We start from the raw sequence: 17,628 nt of genomic DNA, 5'->3' as shown, positions 1-17,628 counted from the left end.
TATACAGCTTTGACCTTAACTGTCCACCTTTGTACCCACCCACCTTAGGTAAGATATGACTCCATGCCAGAGGGTTTTCAAGTAAATCCACTGACTCCTAGGAATTTGAAGGCATGAAAGTAGGTCGAAAAGTTCTCCATGAGATTTTTAAATGTTATATTTTCATTTTGATGGTTTTCTCTGAAAAAACAACTACAGTAGATTGTCTGGATGACTGCCTTATTACCAAAGAGTTCTGCAGTTTATCCTGACCACTGACTCTATTTTATTTTTCTTTATGATACTAATTAGTGCCTGACATCAATATTTATGTGTCTTGCTCCACTAGAATGTAAGTTCTGTGAGAGTAGGAAAGACCTTAAAGCTTTGTTCCGTACTGGACACATATTAGGCACTTAATAAATATTTGCTGAATGAATGAATATATGAATAAATGATTGGAGTGAAAAACTAAAAATAATTTAAGAAGTGTTAGGGATTTTTGAGAATTTTTCTATAAGGAAGCTGAGTATTAACCAATTTTGAGAAACCATGTATTAAAGAGTAAATTATTATTGTGTGTAATGCTTTTTTAAAGTTTTCATACCACACATATGATTAAGTGCAAACTGAAGACTTCCAAGACTGATTAAATCTATTAGAATAGTTCCAGTTTTATGTAGACATAGACAACCATTTTTGTACTGGTCTTAATTTTAAGATTCATGTAAATGCCATTTTGCTAGCCACATACAATAGTATCGGACAGAACAGAAATTTTCAGTGTTAAACTTAAGAAATCCAGAGGAGCTGTTCCTTTCCCTTTTGTCTCTCAACCTAAACATCTTTTTCTTTTTTTTTTAAGGGAGGGAAAAAATAATACTCTTTAAGAAACCGAAGTAGTCTTAAAGGGTGACTAGAAAAGGCTTCTTCGTACAATTTAGTGTTATTTGGCCCAAAAGTAGCCAATAGGTTATCAATATTATGATAATCAATAAGTCCTAGCTACTTCTTCATTATTTGCTAAGCAGAAATTAGATGATCACTGAGGTCCGTTTCCAGTTCTCAGATGCTGTCACGATGGGCTACGTGATCATTTGGCATAAAAAGCACCTATCAGCTAGTTTCATTTTCAAAGTGAAAGTACCATAAAAATGGTTTCTTACCTCAGAATAACAGTTAAGTGTTAGTGGCAGACGATGGCAACAACTATCCAAAATCAGTTTTCTGTTTCTTTCTTTAAAGATAGTTTCTCTTTAAGACTGTATGGGAGGTTGTATTATAGGAACAGGGGAGGGAAAACATCAGACTAGTCCTGACTTTGAAAAAGTCCAATCACCTATTTATACTTTTTCACTGCTATAAAATGAAGATTCTGCCTGCCTCTGTGTTCCTTCTGGGAGCAAGATAATGAAAATAATAGAAATTTACACTGGCTAAGTTACTCTGAAGATTAGATTTCAGAGCCCCTCATTTACACCAGCTGCTTCTAAGGCCCTATACTAAACTACTGTTGTATGGAGATTTTGTAAAAATTTTCTTCTTAAAGGAATCCTCAAATTTGTTGATGCTTCAGACTCCATAAGAAAGAAATCCACCACTATTTATTAAAATGGTATGAAATCCTTTGGAGAAATAATGACAGAGAAGTCTAATCATATGTCAAATTAAACTTTTCTAATTACCCCTCAAAATAGAGCCAAATAAGAAGCCTTCAAGTATTTTCAAGACTTTGGCAGCTTGATTCAGAAGAAAGTTTTCTGGAGTAGGAAATAGAAGACCTGGATTTTACTTTGGGATAACAGTACTGATAGGTGTGATTTGACACTTAACCTTCTGAGATTGAGTTAAAAAAAAAAATGAAATGCTGATCTTTAAAATTCTTTCCAGTATGAAATATTCTTATTCTTACTCTCTTCCTTAATGCTGAAATATTTTGGGTTTTTCAAACTAGTTGGCTCCAGGTTTATTGTTGAAGTGTATGACTACAACATTGAAAGGCAACTCAGACCTTCTGTGAATCATCTTTCATGAAAGTTTCTGGGAAAAGGGAAAATATGAAAAACATTTATATTTCTCCTATCAAGTGTTCTTTCACATATTAAGTTAGAATGTCTATGAAAAATAATTTACTTGATTATCTTTGTTGAAGGATTTCCATTCCTTAGAATAAAGCATGAAGAATATTATTTCAGCTTCACATTTCTGATGAAATCTTCTCCTCTACGCTAGCTGGACTGTTCAGTTGGCCCAAGAGCCCAAGACCTGAAATACTACATTCTTGGCACAGTTCTGACTCCTCACTATAAATATAATACCTGAGGTTGCAGGAGGTCAAGGAAGAGGGGGGAAGTAATATCATGCACATCACTTCATCTTTAGTTAATTCTTAAAATGCTGTCCTCTTGGAAGGAAAAATATCCTTGTTCAGATTTTGAGGGAAGGATGAATTTAAAGATCATTTTTTAGTGTTAAGATTGGGGTGGAAGGGGAAGGAGATTTCAGCAGATTTTTATAGACTATCTGTTATATAAAGATGCCGCAGGGCCCAACAGTTCCACTCCTAGGAAAACAATAAAGAAAAACGAAAATGTATGTGTAGACAAGTGATTATAACAGCATTATTCACAATAGCCAAAAAGTAGAAACAACCCAAATATCCATCAGCTTATAAATGGATAAACAAAGGGTGACACATCTATACATTGGAATACTATTCATCAATAAAAATAAATACTGATTCATGCTGTAATGTGGTTGAACCTTGAAAACATTATACTAGGCAAAGAAGCCAGTCTCAAAAGAAAAAAAAAAAAACACATATGATTTCATTCAAATGAAATGTCCAGAATAGGGAAACCTATAGACAGGAAATAGACTAGTGCTTGCTGAGGAATGGAGGGATTGGTGAGGGTGGGAGCACATTGATGGCTAAATGCAATAGTATTTCTTTTTGTGCTAATAAAATTAGCTGTAGTGATGCTTTCACATACTTGTGAATATACTAAAAAAAACATTGAATTGTACACTTTAAATGGGTGAATCATATGGTATGTGAATTGTATCCCCCCAAAATTTTTTTTCAAATATGCCATGAGAATATAATAATTAATCAAAACATATATTTAGACATGTATGCTCCTCCGAGGAAGCACTTATTCAGTTAGGGTCTAATATGTAAGTATTTAATAAAGTAAATCAAAGGGAGAAAATGGCTGGTCTTATAGAAGAAGTGACATTTAGCTGGACTGCGAGAGTAGCTGGGATTTGGCTATTCTGGATAAAGGGAATAGCATAAACAAAGACAAAGGTATGAAAATGTAGCTAGATAGTAATTCATTTTTTTCCTGACTATAGAGTTTAAGAATTTAGATTAGAGTCATGGTTTGAGGCCAGCTCTGAAAGTTAGTTAGTTAAAAGTTAACCTTTATAGTGTAGGCAGTATGGAAACATTGAAGGACTTTGAGCAGAGCTGTGATATTATCTGAACTGTGCTTCAGGAAGATGGTTGTGATAATAGTGTTTTAAAGATGAATTCCAGGAAAAATAGGCTGGAGGCTTCTTTCAGCAGAAACAAAGGAAAGAGATAATGAATGCTAACAGAACAGGAAAGTGAAGAACAGATAAAAAGAAACATTTGAAGTATGTTTATGATTTAATTGAACATTAAGGACAAGGGAAAGGGAAGAGCAGAATTAATGTGAGATGCATGTGAGCTATTTAGGGGGACGCCATATAGATAGCTGAAGGTATGGGACTGGGATTTAGAATGGAGGCCAGGACTGTCTAGTGACATAGCGTTACTTGAAACCTAAATTACATGGACAGAAATTAAGGATAGCAGCTTGCATCACACAAAGGGCTTTGGGCGAATACCTGGAGGAACACAATAATTTGGAGATCAGAGAAAAGAAGAGGAACTATAGGAGGAATATGTGGAAAAACAGGAGATGACAGTTTCATGGAATCCAAGAAACATAAAGAAAGAAGGGAGTTGGTTAAATGGAATAAAACCGAGAACATCTTTTAAGAGTAATGAGTAAACTTCAGGAGTGTGGTTTTCAGCCTCAATACCATATTCAGTATTCTAGCAGGGGGAAAAAATTAGGAAACCAAGAAAGTGTAATTCCTAGAAGTCTTAGTGAGTTTATTTTAAAACATTTATAAAGCAATGCAACTGAAAATGGAAAGAGTACCCATTTCAAGAAAATTATGTAAAAATGAATAAGCAGACAGAAGAAAAATATTAAGCATGCATGTCCATAGCATGAGAAAACTATTTCTAGGAGTGCACACCGCCTGCATTTGAAACTAGTCAGGACATGATGGTGTTAGTAAATGCCTCGTTTAAAACTACTTTCTCAGGAATTTCGCAACTAGTGTCCATACAATATTCTAAGGAATATTTTAGTTCCTTCAAGGTATGGTCAGACTAGGTGAGCAGGACAGACATGCAGGCATTGCAGTTATTGACTGGTTGATGGTTAGGTAAAATATGATGCTGAATTCAGGCAAGTTTTAGCTACCAATTAATCTAAAGCATTCCACAGCCATAGAATCAGAGTGAATGACAAAATAATGAAAAAGATTCATTTATAAGTATAGACATGAGAGGAGATTGGGATATTCTCAACGGGAAAAATGTGAAAATGGAGAGCAATACCTTTTTTCTCCCCCCCCATAAGGCCTTCATCTCCAAAGCTAGTTAGGCATCCAAAAATTAACTCAGTATACATAAGTTTTAAATTATTATATTCTTTGACCCAGTAATTCTACTTCTAGAAATCCATTCCAAAAAAGCCCTAAGTGTATATGGATAATAATAAGCACAAAGACCTTCAAAGCACAGTAATTTTTAATAGTTCAACGAAGAGTTGATTACAGCCTTGGTTTCAAATTGTGGAGAAGTGATTGTGAATGAATTGTTGCTCTCCCATAAGATAAACATTGAGCAGCCATTAAATGACCTTTATGAATAGTATTTGATAACATGGCAAAAGGCTTATAATCTAGAGTTAGATCAAAGAGGTTGACTGTGGAATTATATGTATAGTGTGATCGCAGCTATATAACAAAATAAATATGTGTGTGAAGAAATAAATATGTTCATGGAGAAAACTATACCAGATTGTTAGTGGAGTTTGTCTGGGTAGGACTGTGAATTTTTTTTTTCATAATGGTATGTATTTCCCAGATTTTCTACATTGGGCATGTACATCTTTAATAGATAATAAAGAATTACCACTACCCCCAAAATGTGAGACATTGGTTATAGTGAAACTAGGAAAGGGAAGATAGATGAGTCAATGTAAATCATCATGCCTATTGGAAAAGCAATTCAAAATATAAGCCGTACTGACAGAGAATCAGTAGCATCACCACCTGCTGTCAGATTAGTCCTGTCTACCGGTAGCCTCTATTGAGTTTTCTTGGACGCAAACGGTTCAGTGGAAGCCTCAGTATAGATTCTGAAATGTAAAAACACATTTGTTTCCCTGGTGTTGCTTGTGAAAGAGTAGCCTGTGTCTTTGTTGCAAAATTTTACCTTTTACATTTGTCATCCACAAACAGCTGATTTTATAATATTACATTTGTAAATATTTAAAACTACATTATCAATTATTGCTTCTTGAATTGTACCCCTATAATTGCGTATTTTATTCTTCTCTTCCCATAGGTGCACCATATATACGAAAAACTGAAGTTATAAAAGAGGGGGAAAGATTGCTGCTAAAATGAATCTGAGCAATACGGTATATTTTGTGCCATACACAAAAAGGTATTGTCCCTAGATCCATGACTTAGTTTTCTCCTATAAAATGGGAACAGATTGTATTTTCTGTTTTTCTGTGGTGAATTTTTATTATATTTGTAAGAAAACTTAAAAGGAAAAGTAAAAAATATTAATAAAATTGGGATAAAATATTTTTATAAAAATTTTTTAAACATTTTTTATTGATTTATAATCATTTTACAATGTTGTGTCAAATTCCAGTGTTCAGCACAATTTTTCAGTCATTCATGGACATATACACACTCATTGTCACATTTTTTTTTTCTGTGAGTTATCATAACATTTTGTGTATATTTCCCTGTGCTATACAGGGAAAAATACCATATGAAAAAGGACACAAATGAACTCATCTACGAAACAGAAACAGACTCAAAAACATAGAGAACAAACTTATGGTTACCAGAGGATAAATAAAGGGGGTGGGAAAGGATAAATCAGGAGTTCAAAATTTGCACCTCTTGGGAAGTGATGGAAATACTAGCTATCTTGATTGTGGTGTTGGTTTCATAGGTGTATATATCTACCGAAATTCATCAAATTGTACATCTGAAATATGTGTAGTTTACAGTGCAGGAATTAAACCACTATAAAGGTGTTTTAAAAAAAGAATAACTTAACTGGCACATTCTGCAAGAACCATCCCTACTTTACTTGCCTTTCAGTTTTGCTTATTGCAACTTTTTAAAGCAACCTTATTATTCCTGGTTACCCCTAGACAAACAATAATCTGAACATATTGAATAACATAATATGTTTTAACAAATGTATTTTATATATGTCTCCATCATCATGATGAAGATAATAAGCATTTCCATCACTTCCCAAAGCTGCTTCCTACCCTTTTTAAAAACCTCTCACACCTCTTCTCACCCCAGCTTTATCCCCAGGCAACGACTGATGTGCTGTCACTCTAGGTTAGTTTGCATTTTCCAGAGTTTCATATAAATGAGATCATAAAGTGTGTGCTCTTTTTTTGGTCTAGCTTCTTGCGCTCAGCATAATTATTTTGAGATTCAATCATGTCGTAGCATGTATCGATAGTTCCTTTTATTGCTGAGTTGCATTCCATTGTCTAGGTGTACCACAGATTTTTATCTGTTCATCTGTTGATGGATATTTGGGTTGTTTCCAGTTTTGACTATTAAAAATAAAGCTGCTATTAACATTTTGTGCACAGGGCTTTGTATGGACATTTGCTTTTATTTTTCTTGGTTAAATACCTAGGAGTGGGATGGCTATGTCATATGATAGATGTATGTTTTTAGAAACTGCCAAACTGTTTTCTGAAGTGTTTGTGCCATTTTTATATTCCCACCAGCAGTGTCTGAGAGATCTGGTTACTTCAGATCCTTGCCAACACCTGGTATGGTCTGTCTTTTTAATGTTGCCATTCTGATAGCTTTGTAGTAGTATCTCATTGGGGTCTTAATTTTTTATCTCCCTATTGAATAGTGATATTAAGCATCTTTCCCCCCCCTTTTTATCTTTATTAGCAAAATGTGTGTTCTAATCTTTTTCTTATTTTTAAAATTGGATTGTTCATGCTCTTTTGAGTTTTGAGAATTCTTTATATTTTTCTGGACACAAATCCATTATGAGATATATGTTTTGCAAAGATTTTCTCCCAGCCTGTGGCTTAACAGGGTCTTTCAAAAAGAATGCATTTTTAATCTCAATGAAGTATAATTTTAATCATTTTTTAATTTTATGGATTATGCTTTTGTTTTTATATCTAAGAAATCCTTCCCTAACCCAAGGTCACAAAGATTTTCTCGTATGTTTTCTTCATGCTTTTTTTAGTTGTATGTTTTACATTTAGCTCTATAATCTATTTGGAGTTAATTTTTTTTTTTTTTTTGTATGTGGTGTCACTATGAATCAAAGCTAGACATATGCAATTGTTCTGGCACCATTTGTTGTATGGATATATCAGTTTTGTTTATTCATTCACCAAATGAACAGTTGGGTTGTTTCCACCTTCTGGCTATTATGAGTAATGCTGCTATTAATATCCATGCACAAAGTTTTATGGGGATACATGTTTTTATTTCTCATAGGTACATACCAAGGATTGGGAATTTCTGGGTCAAATGGTAACGTGTGTTTTAAGTTTTTGATGAACTGCCAATCTGTTTCCCAGTGTGGCTGTACCATTTTACTTTTCAACCAGCAGTGCTGGAGGGTGCCAATTTCCCCACATCCTTACCAATACTTATTATCTGACTTTTTGGTAATAGCCATTCTAGTGGGTATGAAAATGGTATCTCATGTGGTTTTGATTTTTATTTGTCTAATAACTAATGGTGTGGAGCGTTCTTTCATGTGCTAATATCTGCTTGTGTATCTTTGGAGAAATGTCAATTCAGAGTCTTTACTCATTTTTGGGGGGGCGGAATTACTTGTCTTTTTATTATGAATTTATAAGCTCAAGGTGCTTTTTAATATGAATTTGTAGTAAAATGTGTAATAAATTAATGTAAAAGTGTGGTTTTCTACAGGTACTGAACTTTGATTCTCCAAAAATATCTGTCAATGAGAGAGAAAGCTGACTGGGATATCAAAAGCAAAACGCTTGCACATACTGGTCATCATGCGGAAGGGGGTGCCGAGGGACCCAGAGATTGCTGATCTGTTCTACAGAGATGATCCTGAAGAACTTTTTATTGGTTTGCATGAAATTGGACATGGAAGTTTTGGAGCAGTTTATTTTGTAAGTAATTAAAAAGAATTGTTTAGATCAAATTAAGAAAGTTTGAATTTCACACATTCTAATTATTACTTGTAAAATGCCCTTAGTTTTTAATGTTTATTCTACAAATTAAATGATGTCTACAGTAGAGACAAATAGTCATTGCTGAAAAGCCCATCCTTGAATGCTAGGCATTATTCAAGTCAGTGGTATCCATATCAAATGACTCTGTTATTGAGGTCGTGTGAAAAAGTCAGAAACTTGGATTTGAACCCTATACATTTCCCCTGTGTACCAAATTCTTTCCTGCCTCAGGATCTTTAAATATGCTATTCTTCCTTCCTAGAGAACTGCACATCATATCCTCATTCCTGTCTGACCCTTATTTATCCTACGGATACCAGCTTAAGTGTTACATTCACGAGACAGCCATTCCTATTCAGACCCCAAGCACTAAATTAAGACTTTATGGTCTCATAACACCCTGTGCTTGTGCCTTGTTGCATTTGTCACAGTTATAATGGAAAAATTATGTGTGAGTTTTGTTTTATTTATATATGTGCTTCGTGCTAAAAAATATGCTCCATAAGGACAGAGGTTATGTCTGCCTGTTCATTGCTATATCCCCAGTACCTAGTATAATGTCTGAATAGTAGACACTCAGTAAATAATGGGTGGATGGGTAGATGGGCAAATGGACAGCTACTCAGACAGATGGACTGATAGATTTTTAGTAACAGTCGTGTTAAATCAGTATTTTCAGAATCAGCCTGAATTCCAAGACTGATCATCTTTTGAAGAGAAGAATGAAAATTGACTGAAATGTTAACATAGGTCATTCATTGTATAAAATACAGTTTTTTTTTCCATAACCTTAGAAGTTTGCTTCATCAAATTAACACATACTTTCTTAAGAGTACTAGTTCATTAAAGCCGGTAATATTTAAGTACTACTTAGTACCTATTTCTCCTCCAAGCCTGTTGTCAAATAATTGTTTTTCTTAATCAACCAGTATTTGACTTTTCTTTTTTAAGTGGTCCTTTATGTTCTTCCATCTGAATAGGGCCTATCTTCAGTTGTCTTTCCAAATGAGATTTTATTAATAGCATCTTTAGCTCATCCTTTTGTTTCTAATCAAGCCTTCAGCATGAGTCTTCTCTGAATGCTCTCTCGTCCCTTCATGTCTGTGCTCAGCACTACCACCCCTTCTCCTCCCTCACCCCTATCTAATACTCGGCTGTCACTCAGGTACACTTTACCATTAAGTGACCTTGCATGACTGAAGAGGGTGCTTATTTTTTATTCAATACACTTATGTCTTTGGGCTTAGAGTAGTATTTAAGGCCCAATGTCCTGTCTTTTTCATTCTGTCAAAAACATTGTTTTAAAAGGATTTTTAAATTATAAATATATCATACATACATACGTGTGCATAATACATACACAGTTATGTATTTCAACATATGGTTTAAAAAATAATTAAAAGGCATATATCCCTTTATGACCACCAGCCAGGCCAAGAAATGGAATATTGCCAGCCCTCCATAAGTCCCTTACTTCTTCCATAAGTCCTCCACTTACTTCTGCACCTCTAATAATATAATTTGGTTTTGCCTGGTTTGAACTTTTTAAACAGGGAAACATTCTGTATATATTTGCTTGTGACCTGTTTGTTTTGCTCAGAGATACTTTCTTCAGTCATCTTTTCTTAACTTTCTTCTATTACTTTGTAACTAATTTTTCTTTTCAGACTCTCTTGGCCAGAGTCAGAGGGTAGTTCCAAACTCTGTGTGGCTCTTCTGTTTTAAAAAAGCAACCAGATCCCTCTCAAATTTCTCTTTTAGAATAAATGCAATAAACCAAGTATGCTTCAAAACTTACTAACAAGCCATTTATATGAGGGGCAAAGTGAAACCTATGTTATAGTAGGCTGTAGAAGATCTGGTCCTTTATTTGCCTTTTGTGCTAAGATCTGACTGTTTAACTGGGGTACTGTAGTTCCCCCTTATCTACAGTTTCGTTTCCATGGTTTCAGTTATTTGTGGTCAACCTCGGTCCAAAAATATTAAATGGAAAATTCCAGAAATAAGCAATTCATACGTTTTAAATTGCAAGCCATTCTGAGTAGCATGATGTCAATATAGTGCTATTTGTTGATTATGATAGACTCGAGGAATCATAAAGATACCTGAGTGGCTTTGATACTGAAATGTGATCATTAACTATATATTGCCTGTACACAGAAGTGTATAGTAAGACCCATATAAACCCATAAGGCACTAAGAAACAGATTAAAGGAGAATTAACTCATTCTTTACTATAAAACTTACAAAAAGCTTTATCCTTTTATCTAAAATGGTCACCTTAAAAATGGATCTTTCTCGCAGCCACAGAAATATTCACATATTTCTCCTCTCTGTTAATAGATTCTTCTCCTTTTCACTTGTAATTATAACCAGGAACACTACCATCTCATCTCTTACTTGGACAACTGCAGTAACCTCCAAACTGATCTCTGTGCATCCATTCTGGTCTCTCTCCAGTCTTTCATTCACAGCACAGTGAGCTTGGGGGTTGGTGGGGAGTGGAAACACATAAATCTGATCACATCACCTTTTCTCTGTAAAGTCTTCAGGAGCTCTCCTCCTCTTCTCTTAGGCTGAGATCAAAATCCTTCCTGTAGCCAGCCTGCAAGGTCCTTCATGATGTGGTCCCTCTCTATGTAAACTGTAGTCCCTCTTATTCTCTTTGCTTTAGCAATACTGTAATAGTCTTCTTTTGATCATCCATCATAAGATCTTTGTGTAAACTGCTCTCTGGAATATTTTCCCCTCTCATCTTCATCTTCTTGACTCCTGTCCATCCTTTAGTTCTCAGCTGAAGTCTCATTTCTTCAGCGAAGCCTTGTCTGACCTGCCTGATCACATCCCCACTTCTTTGATTCTCTGAGTAACACCTACCTTTCTTTACAACACGTATCACAGTTGCAGTTTTATATTAGTTATGGTTTTATTTTTGTTGCTGCCTGTGCTACTAGAAGAGAGATAGGCACTAGGCATATTTACTCACAAGTCTATCCATAGCATTTAGCCCAATACCTGACAGATTTTGAACACCTAAGAAGTATTTGAATTTTGAAGAACTTAAGAGAATTTGGTACTGCTATTGAGTACATTTCATGAGTCAGAGTCATGTTAGCAAGCTATAAAGACCAGACAACCAACATTTTTTATATCTCAACAGTATAATTCTGTTAGACTCTTTGTAGTTTACAGCTTTTACACAGAGTGATGCCAAGAAATATGTTAAAAGTGAGTTGTGTCCTGGCACAGCTCTTAAAGAATCAATCAGCTGAAAATATATTCCAAGAATATGGAAACTATTGATGAAATACCTCTGTGTATTTGGTTATACATAGGTAACTCAGAAGTTAGCAGCAGTAAGTAATGAAATAGTAAGAAATTCTGTATTAAAGGAAAATATAAAGGGCTGAGCATGTTTATTTTTGAATTCACTTAAACACAACTATCAAGTTTCTAGGTTGCTAGTGATGCCTTGTTGAATTCAGCACAGCATCCATAATCCACCTAAAGCAAATAATTTAGTTTTGTTCTTCTGGATATACATACCTTTTAGTTTTAGTTGAGGCTTAATAAGGCAGAAAGAAAAGCTTATGTTTACTTTTTATATTTCTTTATAAGCTAGCAAAGAGTTGACAGTAATCTAAATGTGGCCGAAAATGGTTATGAAAATATCAGAAACACATATGTAGTTAAGTTCTCAGTAAATACATTCTGAATCAGTGATCTTGCTCAAAGTTAGTTGAGACCATTGAGACTACTGGAAGTATTAAGTATGAATGTACGTTTCAAGGATAAAACTTGAAATGTTTAGAGGGTGTAATAATTTATAATACAGTAAGACGCATTGGAAAACTGAAACCCCACTGATAGTTTCCTTTCTCTATATTAAACCATTGATTTTTTTTCAAGTTTTAGTTTCATTTCTGAATTGTAACCAGTATAAAATTGCATTAGCAAATTCACATCTATAAGTAAATTGAAATGTTTTTCAGATTTCAAGTCTCTGCCCAGTAGATAGGTTCTGTAAGCAGGTACACTTAGCAAGTTCTAAGTGATGATAACTCTGTAAATGTAAAAGAAATACAATTTTATTTTAGGGTGATTCTTTTGTTCCAAATAAACGTTGGTTATAAGTACCCTTAATAAGCAGTTAGATAATCCTGATTCCATTTGTGTAGGCCTTTTTTTTTTTCCCTTTCTATAAAGGTTAAGGGTTTTTTTTGTTTTGTTTTGTTTTTTAACATTCCAAGTTAAATTTTCTCATTGAGCATTTTCTAAACCTTTCCCTGACTCCTTAAGCTGCACAGTGCATAGATTCATACCCAAAATATCCACTTTTCAGATATAGTTCCTCTAACTTTTATTGTATTACTGAAGTTATGTCAACTTTTCTTTGTTGTCGTGTAAGCACAGTCTTAGTGTTAAATTTTAAAAGTCAGCAAAACGTGAGAGATTCTTGTTTTTAGCAAAAGTCAGTCTATACCTTCTAAATGAATAAAATATCGAAAAAATGCCTTTGTGGAGTACTGCTAATTGGAAAACTGTAGCTAGTAAATACCTTGTTTTTATAATAGGCACTTTTAACCTTAGTGCTTGTACCGAAATTTTTGTTAGTATGTGTTCATTTTCTCTGCATTTTAGCATTCATTAAAATTCCAGGGTTGAATTATTTTCACATCAAAATTATTGTTTATTGTTGGAATTAAATTTTTTTTTAATTAGAAAGAACCCATTGTTATATCTGAGGAGCTTCTTTAATTGTATTTAAATACTGATTAGGCGTTTTTCTCTAAAATTGATGACCTGATTTTACCAGAGAGTGAATTCCAGATTTTTACCTCAGAAACACTGCTATAGCTTTATTGATTCACAATAACAATATAATAGAACCAAAGGAGCTTACTTACATCACGGGTATGACACTCATGCAGAGCCCTGTTGTTAAAAGAAAGCTGAGATTAGATAATCTATTAATGTCTTATATTTACTTTTTTGAAAATTTTTAGAAAATTACCTAGTTTTAAATTTTTTGAGTAAATTTGGAGGAAAAGATTATTACCTAAAGTATTTATGGTTTTCATGTGTGCTTTCAATGAACTGTTATATTTTGGATATGGAAGACACATAGATAATTATGAGACAAGGCAAACTTTATAGATGAATACACACACATACACATATGTATATGTATATATTTAATGCATTCTTATAAAATATAAGTACCTTCGAAAGTGACAGTCCCACTTAAAATTAATCTTACCTCCTGTTGTGCTGTTAAATACAGGAGCCACTATTTAAATTTTAAGTTAATTTAAATTAAATAAAATTTAAAATCCCCTTCCTCGGTCACACTAACCACATTTGACATGCTAACATAAACTTTATAGATACAGAACATTTTCATCATCGCGGAAAGTTCTATCAGATAAAATAATATGTACTCTAATATAAATTCTTGTATAATTTTTTTCTACACATATACTCATTACGATTTTGCAAAAATAAGATCAGAATGTACAGCTTATTTTCGTCATATTTTTACTATTTCTGTATACATACATACTGATTGCCTCATTCTTTTGTTTATTTCATTAGATAACTGTATCATATTTATTGAACTGGTTCTCCATTGATAGACAGTCCACATAGTGAAGCCAGTATGGATATTTTGGAAATCTGACTTGTTTTGATTGGATATATTTTGTTAAACCCTAATCCTTTTTTATGTTATAGACTTTGCATATATAGGGAAAGGGATAAAGAGAAGTTGTACCTTAAAGTGAGCTGGAAATGTCTGTCTTGCCCATCAAAAGTTGCAGCATCTTTAAATTCTGAGAATGAAGTGTGAGACTGTTATAAAAGTCTCTAGTCAAAAATTTAAGTTAAACTGGCTGAAACATCATTCATTCTTTTTAATTATTTTCCCTACTCTCATAACACAGGCGACAAATGCTCACACCAATGAGGTGGTGGCAGTTAAGAAGATGTCCTATAGTGGGAAGCAGGCACATGAGGTATGTTAAAGACATTGTGTACTTAAACTGACATAAGCGAGTTAATGTGAAACTGATGGTAGAAACAAAGTTCTTTAAACATTTCTTTATCACAGTTCTTTTTTTCCCTTCTTGTGGAGCATATAATAAATGTTCGTAATATTCCAGTTCAATCAACTATTTGGTGGACTAGAACATGGATAAGTATAATGGATTTATTACATTTGGTGATGTACTAAAATAAGAAATAATACAAGTTTAAATAGCTCCTTCATGTATTAAACATTTTCTTTGTTCATTAAAGTAATGAAAAGAATATTATATGTATATATATATACCTGAAAATAAAATAACTATTTTCAGTTCAAAAATTATGATATTTTCTCTTTGACTTCAATAGAAATGGCAAGATATTCTTAAGGAGGTGAAATTTTTACGACAGTTGAAGCATCCTAATACCATTGAATACAAAGGTTGTTACTTGAAAGAGCACACTGCTTGGGTAAGTCAAAGGACCTCTATTATGTTTTAATTTTTTTTTCTATTAATTTTTTTTCTTTTTCTCTTTTTCTGCTATCTTTTTGGTCTGTAAAATTACCAGTCCCGTTTCTGTCCCATTTGACTTCTGCTATCGGTATTTAACATTTGTTACTACCTCAGAGTGTGCCATGTGTTATACATTCTGTAAGTTTAAATATAACATCTAGCCTATAGGAAATTTTATTCTATAAACTCTCAAAAAAGAGATAGTGAAAAGTTAACATTGTTTTTATAATGATTATTTGCAAAAGTAAAAGACAGGGCCTTTTATTCTCATCCTAGAATTTTTATCTTTGTCATTTCTCTTCCCCACTCCAAGTCCTCCCAAATTTGGAATTGTGTTTGATAATTACCATCACTGTCTAAGTTTTGCTAAAGAAGGCCTAGATTATGATTAAAATGAAATGGTCTTTTATTCCACTTTATCTTCTTAGTATGTTTTTATTTTACATGATTGTATTTTTGATTTTAGGTTAGTATATTAGACACTGTTTAGAACAAGAAAATACTGTGCTTTGTACTCTATGAAATTGCACATTCCAATTTAAAGTAGTCACTATAACTATTATTTATTGAATACTTAACATTTACAAGTCCTTTCCGGTGCATGATGTCCAAAATAGGGAATGAAATTTTTGTTTCCAGATAGACTATCAAACAGTGTATTTAAACATAAACATTTCTGCTCAAGCAACTCTTAAGATAACTAGAGCCATTGCTTCTGTTCTGAGCAGAAGAAATTAATAAGAGGAGTATCTCATTATGTGGAAATGGGTTCTCTGGCAATCTCTGCTGGCTTGAAGGAGTCAAGAAAGGGATTTTGAGCAGGCAGAATAAATGTTACAAAATCAAGTGCTAAATCTCATGTGTTTCAAATCTTCAGAAAATTCTCTGAGCTCTTATTTGAAGCCTGTTTACTCTTAGATTACATAGAGTGCTAATAAACTAGGTTACCTGGTTTCTGTCTACAAAGGATTTTGATAGGCAAATTAGAAGGAGCTCGTGGGAACTAAGCTGCTGGAGACATGTGCACAAACAGCCACAAATAATTTGACCATAAAGCCGAAGTTGGGGAGGTTAGAGGGCAGACCTAATAATTTAAAGGCAGAGCAAACTAGAGCTTTTTAATGTCAGGAGCAAATGACCAGCCACAGCTCAGGTGCCCTTATGTTATGGAATAATTGGGAAGAAAATATTTGTGACAAAAATACAGAGTTAGCATGTAGTTTTAAAAATAGAAACAACTATAGACATATTCACTCCATTTGGTTTTAAACTTCTGTGTTCATTTTCCATATACTCACTTTAAGGAAGTTATATATACATATTAATTTACACAATTTAAGAAATTAGAAAAGTAAAGTGATACAGTTGAGTAATGTTTCCATCGAAATTAAGGAAAAAATGTGTTTGCAATCATACCTTAAGAAAGCTAAAAAAAAAAAAAGAAAAGAAATTGTGCACATAAAAGGCTCATGTTAACCTGAAACATTGTAAATCAACTATACTTCAATTAAAAAAAGAATCTGCTGACAATAAAAAAGGCTGATATTCATTATAATATTCACTTAGGTGGACTCTTTCAAAATAAGAAATGAAAGTAATGTTTCTGAATCTGCTTACTTTTAATATCAAGCAGAAAACTATAATAAAGTTTCTAAACTTTAAACCTGTAAGCTTCTCACATTGTTTTAGATTATTCCAGAAATGGAATAACTTTTTATTGTATGTATAATATATATTATATGACATATAATTTTAATAACATATTATATTTCATATTCTTCTAAATTATTCCATTAAGGCATATAATACCTAGATATATTTTCACATTAACTGTTTTTAATGAAAGGAACGAATATGTCTATATGATTATAGGAAATTATATTTCATAATCATGTTGTATTTTTTAGAATAACAAGATAATCGTGTGTAGGAGTATGTGTGCTTGTGTGTGTGTGTGTGTGTGTATAGACTGAGCACTCCATTTCTGCTACAAATCAGTAGTCTGGGACACCTAAAAAAATGCAAGATGAGAGTAAAGAGTTTTCTTAGTTTTGCTTTTAAAAAGCCTCCCAAGATTGCAAACCCAATAAGTAACAATATTATCTTAATAATATTATCCTAGAAATATTTTAGGGCATAAATTTAAATATCTCATCTCTCTCAGGAATTCAAGCTAATTTAATAATACATACCAGACTGCATCTTTAGACTGAGTTCTAACCAATATTTTCTTGTTTAGAATTTTTTACAATGGGAAAGTAAAGAATTTGCTACTTACTGGTTTATTTAACTAATATTTCCCAGTGTAGGTTTTACTGACTTACGTACTTGGTTAACACTTTGCAAGTTACAAAATTTAATTTATAGTGCAACCTAGGCACCTTAAATCCTTTTGAAGTAAGATGTGGAAATTAGTAAATGGATAAATTGGCACACTCACCTTGACCATTTATAGTGATTATTTCCACATTCAGTCCCTGTTTAGTCTTAGACCAATTCCAGTTCCAAATAGGAAATAACAAAAACAGATGATAAAAATTATA

General features: G+C 33.2%; 1 protein-coding gene across 3 annotated transcripts in view; it reads left to right on the top strand.

Annotated features, from left to right (window-relative positions):
- The window catches only part of TAOK3 (TAO kinase 3), a 146,454-nt gene that overhangs the window by 63,702 nt on the left and 65,124 nt on the right, over positions 1 to 17,628 (top strand). For all 3 annotated transcript variants that reach the window (XM_072953540.1, XM_006204797.4, XM_031670022.2), the window contains 4 exons: positions 5,657 to 5,758; positions 8,272 to 8,483; positions 14,489 to 14,560; positions 14,940 to 15,041. In XM_072953540.1, the coding sequence (XP_072809641.1) occupies positions 8,364 to 8,483; positions 14,489 to 14,560; positions 14,940 to 15,041 (294 nt within the window). In that variant the 5' untranslated portion in view covers positions 5,657 to 5,758; positions 8,272 to 8,363. The remainder of the gene's footprint in view (positions 1 to 5,656; positions 5,759 to 8,271; positions 8,484 to 14,488; positions 14,561 to 14,939; positions 15,042 to 17,628) is intronic.

This window comes from Vicugna pacos, chromosome 32 (genome assembly GCF_048564905.1).
Source record: "Vicugna pacos chromosome 32, VicPac4, whole genome shotgun sequence".
In the NCBI taxonomy this organism is placed as follows: Eukaryota; Metazoa; Chordata; class Mammalia; order Artiodactyla; family Camelidae; genus Vicugna; species Vicugna pacos.
The sequence above is the reverse complement of the archived record's forward strand: the minus strand, read 5'-3'. Positions and strand labels throughout refer to the sequence as shown.